The sequence below is a fragment of the Panthera leo genome, chromosome E3, assembly GCF_018350215.1.
Source record: "Panthera leo isolate Ple1 chromosome E3, P.leo_Ple1_pat1.1, whole genome shotgun sequence".
NCBI lineage: Eukaryota > Metazoa > Chordata > Mammalia > Carnivora > Felidae > Panthera > Panthera leo.
Genome location: NC_056694.1, coordinates 3,380,272 through 3,396,686, shown reverse-complemented (window position 1 = coordinate 3,396,686; position 16,415 = coordinate 3,380,272). Strand labels below are relative to the sequence as shown.

The 16,415-nt window shown below is 56.5% G+C and overlaps 1 protein-coding gene across 2 annotated transcripts in view; it reads right to left on the bottom strand.

Moving 5' to 3' along the window:
- Window positions 1-16,415, bottom strand: part of SDK1 (sidekick cell adhesion molecule 1) — a 531,480-nt gene that overhangs the window by 10,183 nt on the left and 504,882 nt on the right. For both annotated transcript variants that reach the window (XM_042922245.1, XM_042922246.1), the window contains 4 exons: window positions 8,830-8,994; window positions 5,811-5,948; window positions 2,923-3,043; window positions 2,387-2,516 (listed from right to left, as the gene is read on the bottom strand). In XM_042922245.1, the coding sequence (XP_042778179.1) occupies window positions 2,387-2,516; window positions 2,923-3,043; window positions 5,811-5,948; window positions 8,830-8,994 (554 nt within the window). The remainder of the gene's footprint in view (window positions 1-2,386; window positions 2,517-2,922; window positions 3,044-5,810; window positions 5,949-8,829; window positions 8,995-16,415) is intronic.

Below are 16,415 nucleotides of genomic sequence, written 5' to 3'. Positions count from 1 at the left end.
AGGCCCCTCGCGCACTCAGCCACAGCCGTGGAGCTGGGACGGCTCAGTTCTGGATGTCGGGTCTGCTGGGAGGGACAGCACTGGGAGTCTGGCTCAGGTCTGCCGCTCAAGCTCACCCCACCAGCATGTGTGCAGGGAAGACGTAAAAACTTCTGTAAGCTTCAGCTTTGTCCTCTATTATATGAGGATCACGGCTACCTCCCCGCAGGACTTAGTGTGAAATCTACGTCCCTCTCTCCTACGCCTGCCCTCCTCTCCCACTCCCCCCATCAGCTCCTTCCCTTCCTCCTTCCTCCACCTCTGGACGTGTGTGTTTGTATGTAGGTATACGGGCGTGTGCACGTGTGCATACGACTAGTTCGGTGCCTGTATACGTTTACTAACTGTCTGTAAAAACAAGCTGAATTGGCATCTCCAAACATTCCACAGGCACGAGAGGACAAACAGACTGCTGCCCCTCTACCCGTTTTGAGAACGCTCTCATGAACAGAGTTCAGAATTTGTGCCTCCAACTCTGGCCGCTCTCGACATGGCCCCTGCCCCCAGGGGTCAAGAGGAGCCGGTGGAGGCCAGGGCCTGGCTGAGCTCTGGATGACCTCAGACTTAGTCTTGCTGGCTGGCCAGCGAGGAGAATCGCCCTACCTCATGGGACTGGTGTGAGCATTGAGAGAGCACGCCTGGGCGCCTGGTGGCTCAGTCGGTTAAGCGTCCGACGTCGGCTCAGGTCACGATCTCACTGCTCATGGGTTCGAGCCCCACGTCGGGCTCTGTGCTGACAGCTCGGAGCCCGGAGCCTGCTTCGGATTCTGTGTCTGTCTCTCTGCCCCTCCCCTGCTCGCACTCTGCCTCTCTCTCTCTCTCTCTCTCTCAAATATAAATAAAACATTAAAAAAAAAACAAATAAAAAATGGAAGAGCGTGCTTGGACCATAGTGGTGCAAGCAGTGCCTGAACCCTGTTGGACCGTTGTTCACTCCACCCGCAGGGCGTGCTGGCGAGAACTGAGGACAGACGCCCAGCACAGGCCATGCAAATGCATCTCGAAGTTGCTGGCACACGCAGTGCCTGCCGCAAGGCCGTCGTACCCCTTTCCAATGTGCTGCTTTTGGTGCAAGCAGCTAGAGAAAGCTAGACAAAAGCTGCTGTTTCCTTCTCACAAAAAGCCAGGTCACTTCTGCAGCATTTCACTTGAGAGCCCTTGACTTCAGACAAATGCAACATCGGCTGCTGCTTGCTGTTTGCACCGTGCCCAAGGCAACGGCACAGACGGGGCGCCCGGCGTCCTCTGTAAACAGGAAACTCGAAGCAGAGCGGACCCGGTGTCACCTCGACAGCCACCTGCCGTCTGTCTCGCTTGGAGCTCACATACTAACCACAACTTCAAAGAAGCCATTTTATTGAGCCTCGGGGTTTGATAAGGCCTGAATTCGGGTCCAAATGAAGGTGGGACTTATTTTAGATTAAATATTGATTTAGAGTACGGATGTCAAGAGGTAGGGCAGGCGTACGTGTCTAGCAAACGGCTTGGTGATTTTCCTCCCTCTCAACACCGGGCACGTCTGAAATAAAGACGTTTAGGACTGATAGGGACCCACCCCTCAAACTGTCACTTCGGCTGGCTTTGCTCCTTAGGGTCAGACGCTGTCAGACCCTGAGGCAGCACGCTTGTGGGGAAAGGCACTTCCGGGGGGCAGGGAAGGCTGACCCCTCCTGGAGTCTCCCATGGCTGCCTCCTCTCCGGATGACGCCCTCCCCGGCCTGCTCCCTGACGGAGGCCTCGCACCGTGTGCTCAGCTGCACACGGTGAGCACTCAGACACACAGGAGGCCTCGCAGATGCAGGCCCACGGGTCTCGGGTGGGGGTCACGTCCGCGAGGGCAAGACCCCCATGGTCCATCTGCTCAGTGAGGACAGAGACAAGCCTCAGGTCAGGGCTCACCAGACCCTGTAACTGTCCCTGAACGGTGGTGGCTCAATCCCGCTTCAGCACAAAGCAGGGCGGGTGGGAGGGGAAGGGGCTGCCGGGCGCGGGGTCCCAGTTTCTGTGGGTTTTGGGGGCCCAGGCCGTCTGCCACTCCAGCCGGGGTCTAGAGGCCAGGTTCTACGGTCACCACCAGAGAACACAGTTTATTTACGGAAGCCAAACGGAAAATCAAGTGGCTTTGGGACCGGAAGCCACTTTGGGCAAGGTGCTGATGTGAGAGCTGGCCCGGGGGCAGTGACCTCTGGGTCTGAAGGAGCCCCAGCATGTAGTTTCCTCATCGGCCAAAGGGACTCATTTGCCCCTGGCCCTGCTGCCCCTCAACTCCGCAGGGACCAGAGGGGCAGCACCTTGGGAAGTCAGAGGGCTCGGCACAGAGGCGGGGACAGAGGCCGCGGGCACTGACCTCAGATTCCGAAGCGTCCACAGACTTCTCCTTGAGGTTTGTGCTCTCGGTCAGCACGGCGCTGTTGTATTTGTTGCAGATGTCCTCGTCTGAGTAGTGCAGCCCGCCGGGGCTGGGCCGGGGTGGGGACCTAGGACAGGACGCCGTCCACGGGACAGACACGGGCTCAGATACCTGGGCCGTGGCTACCTCCCCGGGGCCCTCCTGACCCGCCCTCTGGCCGCTGCCCTGTTGGGATGGGCGGACGTCCATTCCGGTGGCACCCGTCTGCCCGAGAAGCAGGGACTCCCTAATGCTCAGCCAGCCTGCGGGCGCTCGGCCTCCCGAGACCACGCCCCTCCGCGCCCGAGACGGGCCTTCTTTTTGCATCTCTGGAACGGGAGGGTGGATGCCCCGGGCCCCCTGCCATGTGCGCCCCCCGAGACTCAACGCAGCCCTGTTGGGTTGTGGCGGGTGCCCGTGGGCACGGCGACATGCCCGCGGCCAGACCGTTGGGCAGACGTGGCCCAGGTAGGTCACGGGCGCTGCGTCCCTACCTGGTCCCGTTCTTCTTTGAGAAGGTGTTCTTGACGTTGAGGTGGCGGCTGTTGAGCTCCAAGGCGGCAAACCCTCCGTTGTCCAGGGTCACGGTCTCCTCCACGTTGGAGATGTTCTTCCCTAGAGCCGGGACGGGAGGACGGGTTCACGTGCTGCGGTCAAGGGCTCGCTGCGGGTCTGCGGGCCGCACAGGTGCTCGGCCTACAGGTGTGCGCAGCGTTCCCGCTGGAAGCGGGGCCCAGAGCCCGGCCAGACCCGCCTGGGCGCGTGGGGTGGGCGGAGGCTCGCCGGGGAGCCGGCAGCGTATTAATCGCAGCGCTCGGAGCACTGTGGTGTTCGCTTTGTCTGACAACAAAACACCAGCCTTCCTATCAGAATTGACAGAGGAGCTCTCAGGATGCATCGGCATTTTTTTTTTTTTTTTTTTTTTTTTTAAGTTGAGAATTAAGTATTTTATACATTTCAAAATGGCGACCTCATGACCACCTAATAAAACAGTAAGTGGAAAGTAGATTTGCAGGGGGTGACAGTCCAGGGGACACGGGGTCTTTCTGGGGTGGTGAAGATGTTCTAGAACCGGCTGTGCTGACGTCTGCACGTATCTGTCAACACGCGAGAAGCCACTCAAAAAAATAGGTTTACAAATACACGTGAAAATGTGTTCTAAACTATGTCGGCAGATGAAACGAATAACCGTGAGCTTGGGAGAAACCACAAGAGACGCCGAGAGTCCCGTGTCTTCCTGTCCTCAAGGCTGTCTGTCCCCTTCCCCCAGAGTCCTCCTGGCCCACCGTCCCCTTCTTTCAGCTCACAGCCCAAGCGTCACAGGACCAGAGAGCATCTTCCAGACCACCCGAGACAGCGACCGTCCTTCCCCCTCCCCCTCTTCCTCCTCCTCCTTCTCCTCCTCCTCTCCCAGAGGTGCGTAGAGCTCCCCCCACGGTGCTCATCCCAGCAGCGCTATTTTTCACCTGCTTGCGTGTTCCTTACTGCCCACCTCCCATCTCTCCTGGCCAGACCACAGCCCTTGGAGGCAGGGACCCCACCTGTTTTTCTCCCGCTGTCCTCGCCTCCAGGACAGGGGCCACTTCCAGCTTTGTTAAAACCCCACGGCACCCTCTCTGCTTTGAACCAGCGCCCGTCCCCCCTTCCCGAGGAGCCGTAATGCTCTAGGTGCACGCAACAGGAAAAGCCGGCAGGACAGAGACCTGCAGATCCTGGGTCATTCGCTGGCCAGTAGGGGGCTGACGGATGAGTGGGTGGGCAGGTAAAAAGCAGTATCGGAAAGGAAATCCAATGAGGGTGGTGTGTGAGGGAGGCTGTCGGGCTGGAACGGTGAAGGTTTAGGGTCTGCGTGTCTCCCGGCAGGAAGGCAGACATTCGAGTAGACACGTATTTTTTATTTTTTTTCTAGGCTTCAATTATGATGTTAAATTAATACTCCAGGGTGAGGCTGAGTATCAGAAGCTTGGGTCAGGTCTGGCTTTTCGGGGCTGTTTTCCAGATGCAGAAGGAGAGTGAAAAGCGGGGAGATTTTCTGTGTGCCAGACACAGGATTCTGGAATAGCATTAACTCAATAAAATGACATGCCATTCATACATAGTAAATCCCATAGGAATAAAATCTGATTTACGAACACTTGTTAGAAGTGAATTTATACAGAAAAAAATAAACCCTTTCTTGGAGGGATGAATTGCTTAACGCCAGGAAAGCAAACGGTGAGGGGCCTGGTTGTGTTAACCCGTTAGGCGCAGGGATGGATGGAACTGGGAGGCTGAGGCTGGGGAAGCCGCTTAGCCCAGCCCCTCGTCCCTGAGGGCTCACGGGGCCAGCTCCTTTGCAGGAGGACCCCCACCAGGGAGCCGGCCTCCTGGGGAGCAAAGGCGGAGGAGCGGTGGGAATGGCTCCAGCTATGGGGCCTGTCCTGCCGCCCTGGTGACACCAGGGAGCTGGTCACGTTCTCGGCCAAGCTACAGCTGTGATGGAACAGACAGCCGTGGTTGTGCCAAGAAGGGGTCTCCTAGGTTATTAGGAGAACTGAAGAAAAAACCGAGAAGAATAAATGCATAAAGTGTACTTATCTGACACGTCCAGTGACTCGTTTGCTACATGTATAACTGCCATGGGCATAGACATACGGAGCCCCATGAACCCCAAGGGGCTCCCTCACTGACCTTCTCTGTTTATACTTCTCTCCCAACAGGCAACCGCTATTCTGTCTTCTAGAAACTCCCACTCATTTTGGTGGTTCCGGACCTTCCTATAAATGGAGTCCAGCTTTGCCCCGTGTTCGTTTGTCCATTTCTCTGATGGGGCGATCCACTCAGCAACAGACACTTACTGAGAACCTTCTGTGTGCCAGGAGCTCATACTGGGGAGGCAGTGGTGAGCCGGGCGCCAGAGGGCGCGGAGCTGGGACGTGGGGTTTAAGGTGAGGTACAACTCAACCGCTGTCTGGCTGAACCCCGCACCTTGTTTCCATCGGCGGCTCCCTGAGCTCACCGATGCTCCGGAGACGTGCCCAGCACTGCGTTCCCGTGACACTGAATAGTCTGGTGATTCATCTGGTCAACGCTTCTGGCTAACGCGTTATAGATCACGTTCAAAAATACCGCTGCATCTGGGAAATGGTGCTTATGGGGAAAACAGACGCAGGGAGGCCAAAATGACCCAAGCGACGGACAGGACACACAGCTCATTTGCGGGCAGAGCCAGGGCCAGAGTCCCGGCCGCCGAGCTCTAGGACGCCTGCGCGCTGCACCCAGCCGCCTCCCGAAGGAAATCCGTTGCGCCTGTCTTATCACCCGCAAAGGGGATGCTGGCCCCACAGACCCTGGAGAGATGGGAGAAAACAGTGGCGGGGGGAGAGGGGGGCAGATGCCTCACCTGTGCCGCAGTTCTTGTATCTCTTGTTCTGCCCGTGCAAGACCAGAGCAAACACCACTAGCAGCAGGACGATCAGGCTGGACAGCGCCATCACCAGGAGGAACCACCACTCCCCGTAGAACGGGGTCTCCACTTGCGCTGAGGGGCACACCAACACAGTCACACGCGATGGAGACTCCTGCCTCCTGTCCGGGAACAGGTGGCGGGGCTCCGTGCAGGGTGGGGGCGGGGAGGGAGGAGGCGACGAGCCCCGAGTCAGGGGGAGGACGGAACCACGGGCTGGCGTGGGTTCCAGCTTCCCAGACCCAGGCTCGGGCGTGACGGGCTCTGCGGCCGCTGCTCCTTCCCTGCGGGAACCGGGCTCGGGGCCCCCGTGGCACCCACGCTGCCCTTTCCCGGAGCTCGCCCTGCCCTTGAGCATCTGCACCGTCCTTCGCTCTACTTCCTGTGACCTCCACATCCACCTGCCCGCGGATGTCGTCCGGGGTAAAGACAGGAAGGATCGGAGTGCCTGGATGCCCTCCCCTCTTCTAGGGCCCAGGCTTCCCTCCCGGATGGCCCCGCGGTCCCCTTACCCTCTCCACCACGGCCACCACCCACCCCTGCCCGCCACAGCCTCTTCTCAGGGGGCTTCTCCTCTACTGGACTCACCCCAATCCACTCCCTACACTGTCACCAGAGACATCTCGCTCAGATGGAAACAAACCGTCCCTTCCTAAAAGCCTTCGGTGCCCCACGTTAGCCACGGGGCACAGTCCAAGCCTGGGGAGCCCCGTGGTCTGACTCCTGCTCACTCCCGGTGCTAGATCCCATCCACACCTGCACAGAAGCCTCCCCGCTGGCCTGTTCTGCCACACCAGGGCTCCCCAAGGGCCGCGGTTGTAGTTTATTTATTTTGCGCCTGCAGCAAAACTGAGCAGAACTGGCCCATCTTTCCATATGTTTTTTGAGGCACCGAACAGAAAAGGTTCATTTAGAAGTTGCTTTGAAGAAGGATACCCTTCTTGATCATGTTTTATTCTGTTTACTAAGAACAGAACAATGGGAACTGTTTCTTGTAGGTGCCGGATGGCCTCGGGGTCCTCCCCGGAGAGCTGGTTCGGAGGGAACAGGAAGCCTATTACGGGTGAGGCCAAGGTCCACCTTCCAGCCACCGAAATCCACAACAAACACATCTACCTTGTGTTAAATCTCTCACTGGGCAGGTGAAAAATGTGTGCGCGCTGGGGTTGAGAAAGGGGGATTGACTTTGGATAATGTAACAGCACAGGGGTTCCGGGGAGCTGGCAGCATTTGGAGTCCAGACACCGGAAGTGGTTTTCAGGCTGCACGTTAGGGCCCCCACGTAATGAGCCAACAAACCCCAGCCGACCGCCCAGCGGAAGAGGCCCAGGTGGGCCTGGAAAGGAAAGGCCTCGGTGCCCGCAAGATTCTCCCCCGGGGCAGATCTGCGGTCGGCCCCGAGGCAGAGCCGGGCAGGTGCCCGCCTGCTGGCTGGTCTGAAGGGTGAAGGGAGCCGAGCACAGTCCTGCCGGTGGCCACGGTGGGCGAGGGGGTGCGGGGGGTTTCAGAGAAACAGCACGGTCACAGACCCCATGAACAGCAGGGTAGGAGCGCTCTGTTCTCCTGTAGGAACCAGCTTTTGCCATCGGCCGTGTGTGTGTGTGTGTGTGTGTGTGTGTGTGTGTGTGTGTGTGTGACCAGAGTCTCCACAGGTGAACCAAGAGAGGCTTGAATTGGGGAACTGGAGTGACAGTGTCCAGGGATTCCTTATTCTAGTCTCTCTTTTTGGGGACGTATTAAATTTTTCACGAGGAAAATGAAGGAAATGAGAAAAATTTGGTGTGTTAAAGTCTAATTTGTTAAACAAGCCGGCGGTGTGCCATGTCTCCTCCAGGCAGACCCCCTCACGGGCCACCGGGACTTGGGGGGCCCGAGTGCACCCACGGACACTATCCTTGTCCAACGGCAAGTCCAAAGGCAAAACAGGAGAGGTGTTTTCAGTGACACAAGAGAGTCAGTAGCTTAAACAGACCTACGTGCAGGGGAAGTGAAACATGTTTCTCTTACTGTAGGGACACCCGTCTGGGTCTCTGGCCTTGCCGGTGACCCTGCCTGCAGGGGACGGCCAACTTCTTTTCTGAATCGCCCTCACCTGGCTCCCTACTATCCCTCCAGAGCGGGCTCCCAACTTGGGCTGCCTGGGACAGGGGAGGGGGGGGGGATCCGCTGTGGAGCCCCTGGAGGGGGGCGTTCTCCAAGCAACCCCCAGTAACCCTGGGGCTGAAGGCAGCTTCCCCCCCCCCCCCCACCTGCCATCTGAGACTTTGTGCTGCCTCCTTCTCCTGTGCCCTCCCCACTGTGAACCCTTCACCACCCAGACCCCCTCTTCTGAGAAGCCCTTTCTGACTCCTGGCGGTCACTTTCTCCCCATCTGTTACACCCCCGGCCACATGGCTGCTGACGGTGGCTAGTCTGTCCAGCTCTGGGAAAGAAACCTCACCTCTCCCACCCAGAGTGGAGCCAGGGCCTCACCCTACAGGGTGGCGACCAGCACGGGCTCACGTCCCCGAGGCCCCCCATCAGACACAACCTATGTCTGGCGCTAAGACACTCCCCAGGGGCATCTGCTGGGGCGATTTTTGCATTTTAGGCATCACACAAGCCTGCACCGTAAGGAGCCTGCAGCTCATGGGAGGGCTCAGGGTGGCCTTCACCCCCGAGGGCACTGCTCACCCCAAGTGGACTGCTCTGACTTCTGCACAAGCCTCTGATTAGGGAAAAGTAAGGATTGCTCAAGCGGAACATGGTAAGGGCAGTCGGGGGGCCTGGTGGTGGTGCCACGGGATCCCACGCACACCGCTTCCCCAGCACCGAGTTCCCTGGGCCCTCGGCGGGGCTGCCTACACGAAGCACGGTGTTGTCCTCTGTCTTTTCGTGACGGCCCCATGTCTCCCTCTCCTCCCTCAGGGGACAGGGCTTTGTCCTGAGATTCCCCTGCTTGGGCAGGGCTCCCTACCTGACACGGCGGTAGAGGGGCTGCTGGGCTCCCCGTAGCCCGCCTGGTTCACGGCCACTACTCGGAACTCGTACGTCACTCCCTGCCTGAGCTTGTCCAGGCTGACGGTGTAGGAGGTGGCACTCCGGGGGATGTCCTTCGCAAACATGTCCCACAGGCCTTCATCTGAGGACACAGCACAGGAGCAGAGGTTAGGGTTTTCTCCCGCCTTCGACCTGGCGCCCACTCCGCGGCCAGCTCACCGTGGCCCTCGCGCAGTGCAACTGACGGGAGAGCCAGAGCCCGGGTGGGTTGCACGGGGCCAGGCTGGGGACGAGGTCAGCCCTCTCCCCGACAGAGAGACCCCGCCAAGGCCCTGGGGTGGTCATGGCATGTTCCTGAACATTCTCCTCGCCCTGTCACATTCCCATCGGACTCCAGGCCTCGTCTCTGCTCTCTGACTTGATGTCGTCTCTAGTAGGATCTTTGGTGTATACAACAGTGCCTCGCACCGAACGCGTTATGGGAGGACATATACGGAGGCTGCTTGGCAAAAAGTGGGCTCAGAGCCCAGAACGTCCATGAATTGTAATTTCCTTTACAGGCACAGGTATGTGATCCTTTAAAGAGAGCAGGAGGTCCGGAGAGGAAAGGCACGTTTGAGTGTGCACGCACACGTGCGGACAGCTTTGCAGAGAGCTGAGGGTTATCTGGCACCAACCTGCTCACGCACCTTGGAACGCCAGATGCGCTCGAGTGGATTAGCCCAACGGTACACAGGAAGAAAAGTGCTGGCGTATAAGTCTGTGTTTGCATAGGATTTAGAGTTTGCACCGATTAAGCCCTTACGGTCACAGGTTAACGAAGGCACGGACGTGAATGAGATTTTAAAGGCACAAATCTGGACGGGCAGAAAAAGAGCACAATGATCATTTATTCCTCAACTTTCACGTTTACGCTCATTCCTCACCGAGGTGCCCGTTACGGTAATCACGTCAAAATGGCCGGCCGGCCACAGCTCCAAGTCCCCCGCCCCGACACGCTGAAGTCTGCACACGGGGTGGCTGTCGGCTGTGGTTTTCGTTCTGAGTTTGCACGACAATGACCAGGAAATAATGGGCACCGAGAGTGCCCTGCTCTATAGCCCTGCTCTGCCCCGGTGGCCCCTTCCTCCCCCTCCACTGCCTCCTGTTCATTCACGCGTTCATTACACAGACACTCGCGTGCTCACTCTTTGCTTGGGCTGTTCCGCCCATCGGGGAATCAGGTGAGATTTCTGCTCGCACGAGCAGCTCCTAGTCTAAGGGCAGTGTGCGGACGAACATGTCATTTCACCCTTTCAGACTCGTCTTGACCTCACTCCTACGCTTTAGTAAGGGGGTTGCCTCCACCAACTGGCTTTCTGAGCACTCTTTCACATTTACCTTTCGGCACCACGGTGCCCTGCGAGTCTTCAAGAGTTCAATAAATATCTGTTGGGGTGGTCCATCCTTCCATCCATGCACCCACTTACCTCCCCTCCCTCCCTCCCTCCCTCCCTTCCTTCCTTCCTTCCATCCACCCATCTATCCATCCTTCCTTCCTTCCATCTATCCATCCACCCACTTACCTCCCCTTCCTTCCTTCCTTCCTTCCTTCCTTCCTTCCTTCCTTCCTTCCACCATCAATCCTTCCACCCATCCATCTACCATCCATGCATCCATCCACCCATCCTTCCTTCCATCCATCTACCCACTTACCTTTCCTTCCTTCCTTCCTTCCTTCCTTCCTTCCTTCCTTCCTTCTACCATCAATCCTTACACCCACCCATCTATCCATCCTTCCTTCCTTCCGTTCCTCCATCCACCCATTTACCCTTCCTTCCTTCCTTCCTTCCTTCCTTCCTTCCTTCCTTCCACCATCAATCCTTCCACCCACCCACCCATCCATCCATCCATCCTTCCTTCCTTCCATCCATCCACCCACTTACCTCTCCTTCCTTCCTTCCACCATCAATCCTTTTATCTATCCATCATCCATCCTTCCATCCATCCACCCATTTTCCTTCCTTTCTTTTCCTTTCCTTCTCTTCCCTTCCCTTCCCCATCAATCCTTCCATCCATCCACCCATTTTCCTTCCTTTCTTTTCCTTTCCTTCTCTTCCCTTCCCTTCCCCATCAATCCTTCCATCCATCCACCCATTTCCTTCCTTTCTTTTCCTTTCCTTCCCTTACCTTCCACCATCAATCCTTCCTTCCTTCCATCCATCCATCCATCCATCCATCTGTCCATCCTTCTATCCATCCATCTTTACCTCCCCATAGCACTTTGCAGGGCCTAGCACAATCAGCTTTTCAGTAAACAACCACCACCATTTTATTTAGCACTTACTATGAGCGAGTCACTATTCTAAGCGCTTTAAATGTTGACTGAATTGTTTCTTTTCTTTTTTGTGTGTGAGAGAGAGAGGGAATGGGGGAGAGGGGCAGGGGAGACAGAGAAACAGAATCCTAAGCAGGCGTCGAGACTGAATCGGGGCCTGATCCTGTGACCCTGGGATCATGACCTGAGCCAAAATCAAGAGTAGGATGCCTAACCAACTGAGCCACCATGGTGCCCCTGCAGTGTTTTTCTTCTAAAAGGGGAAGATAATTTTATGCTGTAAAAAAGACAAGCAAAAAAAAAAATATATAAGCTCTTTTAAACTGGATGTTGCTTGAACCACTGCAGTGCAGGGACTAAGTGTGAAAGGAATTCTCAGACTGTTAAGAGCAGGTCTGAACTCTTCTGGAATGACTTCTCCAAGTGTCTTTTGCATTAATGTTTCTGTAATGCTTTCCTGCTCCCGAAGAAAAAAAATTATTTCCCCTTCCTCCACCGTCACCTAAAGGCCACATTTTATTTTAAGCGCTCTGTCACAGCCCCAGGAATTGTGTGCATTTTTCATAAAAACATTTTAAAATATTGATATAGAATCTCAACACAGAACAATTTATATAGCAATCCGTTTACACTGAAAAATGTTGGGGGAGGGAGAGTCATGCCGAGAGAATTTCCTTCTGAACTACGAGAAGAAAATGTTCACATTTTTATTTTGCTTAATTCCTCCTTGCCAAAATTAGCACATTTTGCGTTTTAGAATTTGCTTCTAATTCACAGGGCTATTTATCTATACTGATCTTTACATCGTGATCACGAGCGGGTAGGAAAACTTGGCAGCTGTTAACGCGTCCACTCTCTTTCCCCACCGTGGATTGTTTTTTTCTCGTTTGTATTGTGCCGTTAAGTATCTCAATAAATCAATGATGGAGAAAAGTATCTCTACAAATTAGGGGGGAAAATAACATTACAGAACTATTAGCCATAATGAGGTTTGTGCAACTGATTTTCCATGCAGAGGGATAATCCCCAGCGTCCGGATTTCCATCTCAATCAACACTTGAGAGCAGTGTGGGCCTTCGTTCGTTCCAAAGGCGGTTCTGGGGGTCTGATTCAGCCAGCCCTCAGACCCAGGTGAGACTGGCCCCCACTGGGATGCTCAGGGGACCCCGGCCTGGCTTCCCGTCTGCGCTCGGGGAGCTCCTGTGTCCAGATACCTTCCAAAGCTGCATCCCTGAATGGCTGATGCCTCGTACTGTGTCCTCTGCGGGCTCCGGGGCGTTGGACTTCCTGGGGGCGTGGTCTTGATGTCTGTGGGAGGGGGGCCCGTGGCGGGGGAGTGAGCCCAAATCACACTTGTGTGCGGGGCCTGCCCCCTATTCCTGGACGCCTGGGGGAGCACCTCCCTGGACTCTTGCCACTCAAACACCTGCCAGGGACAGCAATCCTGCCCCCCACCAGCTAAGCGGGGGGTGGGGGGGGGGGGAACACTGCTGAGAGAGAAACTTTGCAATTATCCTTAAACACACCCCAGGTCCCACCAGCCTCGGGGGAGGTGGCAAGAAGCCACACACACGGTCTGGCTCCTCAGCGGGCTCATGTTTCGGGAAAGAACGTGAACTCTTTGTTTTGCTGCCTGCAGCGCATTATCTGTGCGTCAGACACGGGGAAGCAGCCGATGGTCAAGGTCCTTGCGGAAAGAACCCTCTTCCGGTCTGAACGGTTTTGCTGCCTCACGACAGGCCTGCTCGCGGCTCACAGAAGGGGCAGCCCGGCCTCTCCCCCGCCCCGGCAGCGGGAGGCACATCTGCTCCCAGATGATGTCCTAATAAACATGGGCGCACGAACACCTCTCTTCTGGATCGAGATGGAGCCCAGCTCGGGCACATCCGCGGGTTGCTCGATTTATCCCTCGAACGCCCAGAACGGAGCTGTGTGCCACAGGTATTCAGGCGGGTGCCAGGCCAGCACGGAAGTTTGATTTCACGGACAATTAAACAGGGTCTCCGTGCTGAATGAAACTGTCACTCACGGGCCCGAGATTTCTGGTTCCACTAACTCATGTCACCAACAACCTGACTGTCAGGCTGTGGCTCGGAGCAAACGGACGCCCGTCGGCCATGTGTTTCTTAGACGCTGCCATTTCTGTCGTATCCGCGGTCAATCTCGGTCCGAAATTTGACTGAAGCAGGTGGGGCTCAAACATGAGGCTAAATACCTCGCAGGGGAGGAAAAAAAATTCCCTTGTATCTGATCCAGTTGTAAGGCAGGAGACAAGTGGGGATGAACGTCTAGAAGCAAAGGAGGCCTGTGACAGGCTGAGCCCAGCGGGCGGCAGGGCACCCGGGCGGACGGGCGGTCAGCGGACGTGGGTGTGAGGAGGCCGGGAGTGGGTGCCAGGCCGGGCGCCGTCGGACCTGTGCCCGCAGCTCCTTCCCCCTGCTGAATTTGCTGACTTGGGAATTTCCATGGGTTTTAAAACCTTTGGGAAAAGACTGATTTTGTTCTTTGTTCAACTGAAAATCCCTTGGCCAGAGGCTGACGGTGGGGAGTGGGGAGGCGGGTGGGGGGCTCCCAGGGGGACTCCACGTGGATGAGGCAGGTCCAGATCGGGGATGGGGACGAGGAGGGACCAGCTCTCATCTCTGGGCTAAAGACACTGCTTGTGAAAAAGGCAATACAATGTCTGTCTGCACCGGGTACGTCCTAAGTATGTATTTCACGGCTGCTTCGGAGAGGAAAATATATTTATAGTTCCCTTACTGCCATTCCGGTCTATTGTGTAAATATGTAAATTAGGTTTCGTGATCTACACAGTAAAATGCCTTGGGATAATTTGTGTAAATAAATCATCCGCCTGTGCCCACTGCATAGTCTCCGTCGCCTTCCAGGGAACTTTGCAACGCGGATTCGGAGCAAACGTGCACGCAACCAGAGAGAGGTGTCTCTGGCCTCGCGCCCGCACTCCCTGACTGTCCTTCCCCAGAGTAAGAGGGACTCTGGGCTCCAGCCCGACAGTAATGTCATGGCCGCCGTCTGGTTCTGTCTCCACGTTAGGGAAGCAGTGAGCTACTCTGCAGAGATTGTAGGGGTGACGGTTGAGGGTACAGAAGGGTGAGGGGGGCTGCCCGAGCCCGCTGGCCACCTCGAGGTGCCAGCCACCCAGCTGATTAGCCACCTGCCTCCTGGGGGCTGAGACAGAGACTCAGCTGGACAGGAAGACGGCGGGCCGGGCAGACAGGTGGGGGTTCCAGGGGCCACCTAGTGCCAAGTGGCTCAGGCTTCCCAGATACCCAGGGGTGTGCCGGGTGGCTCCTGCCCTCCCCCCCACCCAATAAAAAATAAGGCCTCCTCACGAAAACCCGGGCCCGTCCACCAAATCCCCACTCCCTTTGACACCCACGCCCCTGCCTGGAGAAAGTCTTGCCAGAGAGCTTCGGTGGAGAAAATAAGATAGAGCGTTTAATGTGTTGTGTAATGAGGCCTGTAATAGATGGCAGCTGAGATCCAAAGCCCTAAGGCACCAGCAAGGTGTTTAAATATTGACAATCCATAAAAGCATTTCATTTGCCTCTGCGTCGCTGCTGGCCTCAGTCACGGGAGGGAGGAGGCCTTTCCACGGGAAGACGGCGAAGCCCTGCAGCCGCTCTGCTCGGGCGGACGGTCTGAAAGGGGGAATCGGTCGCAGGACACCAGGGGAGGCAAGATCTCTCGCGCCCGCTGAACGAGACGGCGTCTTGCAGGCCAGCTTCCTGTGGCGTCTCAGTCCCTGGGGGTTGGTTTCCACGTGGCGGCATGACCCCCGGGCCTCGCTGGTCTCAGGAGGCGCCCGCTCGGCCGAGGACCTCCGGGCGGGGGGCTCAGTATGAGACCCGGGCCGGCACCCCGATCAGCTCTTCCTCACACACCCCCTCGCGGACTCCCTAAAACTGCACTTCTGGCCAACAGGCCACCGGCTTCTTTCGCTACGGTGGATGCGTGAGCATCTGCTAACCTGATGAGAAAGCAAATGGCTCCCAGGCAAGTCTGAGGATCAATACCTTCTCTTTCCTCAGAAGGTGCCGGAATGTGCTCTGCACTGTTAGGATTCCGAGCCCTTGCGCCCGTGTCTGGCTGCTGCTGTGGCACATTCCCCACGGCTGGTCTCTGACATGAGAATGCTCATTTCAAAGACGTGCCGTTGCACTTGACTGAACAGGACACCGTCCGTGGGATACACGTATGTATTTTAAGATCTTGAGCGGAGCTTTTTATGTTGAGATAACTGTAGAGCCCCACACGGTTATGGGAAATACTACGGAGAGATGCCACGCGTCCTGTATCCGGGGTCCCCCAACGGTATCACCCCTCAGAACAACAGCGAGGCATCGCAACCGGGAACTGACGTCGACATGGTCCAGACACAGAGCGTTTCCGTCGCCCCAGTGACCCCGCTGTGGCCTCTCACATCTATACATCCACTGGGGTTTTTAACACTCTGTCGGGGAGCAAGCGTGCGGGCCGAAGGAAATGACTTGGCAAAGGTCTTCCACTTGTGTCACCGAGGACAAGCCTTCTTGTCTCCTCCCGGTGCCACGGACCCCTCCGGCAATCTGCTGACTCTGAAGGGAGCCCTTCTCAGAATGGCTTTAGATGCAGAAAATAAAACTAAGAAGGAAGCCAGCTACGCTGCTAATGACTGTAATTACCCAGAGGGAGCTGGAGGTTCACAGCAACCCTGGGTCCCAGGGATGCTGACTGTGTGGGTCACGTGTGGTTTTCGATGCGCCTGTTGGGCTCTGTGGTTCTTTGGAAGATGGGGTGCAAAGCCTTGGATTCCTCCAGGGCCGCGCTGGAGCACAAGTTCCAGGGAACGTCTGGATGGCGAGGTCCACCACCTTGTGAAACACCCACCCCAGCCGGGTCGGGATGGGAACCAGTGTGGTTTCTACTGCTGACAATTCCACAGGTTGTGAAGTTACTTACGCGGTTTCAACCCAACTGTTGTAGGTCGAATTGTGACCCCTCAAAATTCACGTGGTCGAGGTCCTATCCCCAATGTCTCAGAATGTGACCTTATTTGGAAAGAGGGTCTTTGCAGATGTAATTAGTCAAGGTGAGGTCTTGCGGGTGGGCCCTAACCCGGTATGACTGGTGTCCTCATAGAAGGGGCAGTTCGGGCACAGGGACCGGAGGGCACACAGGGAGAAGGTGGAGATGGGAGGGAGGGGGCGGGAAATCCCTCCACAGCCCACGAAGGCCCAGGGTTG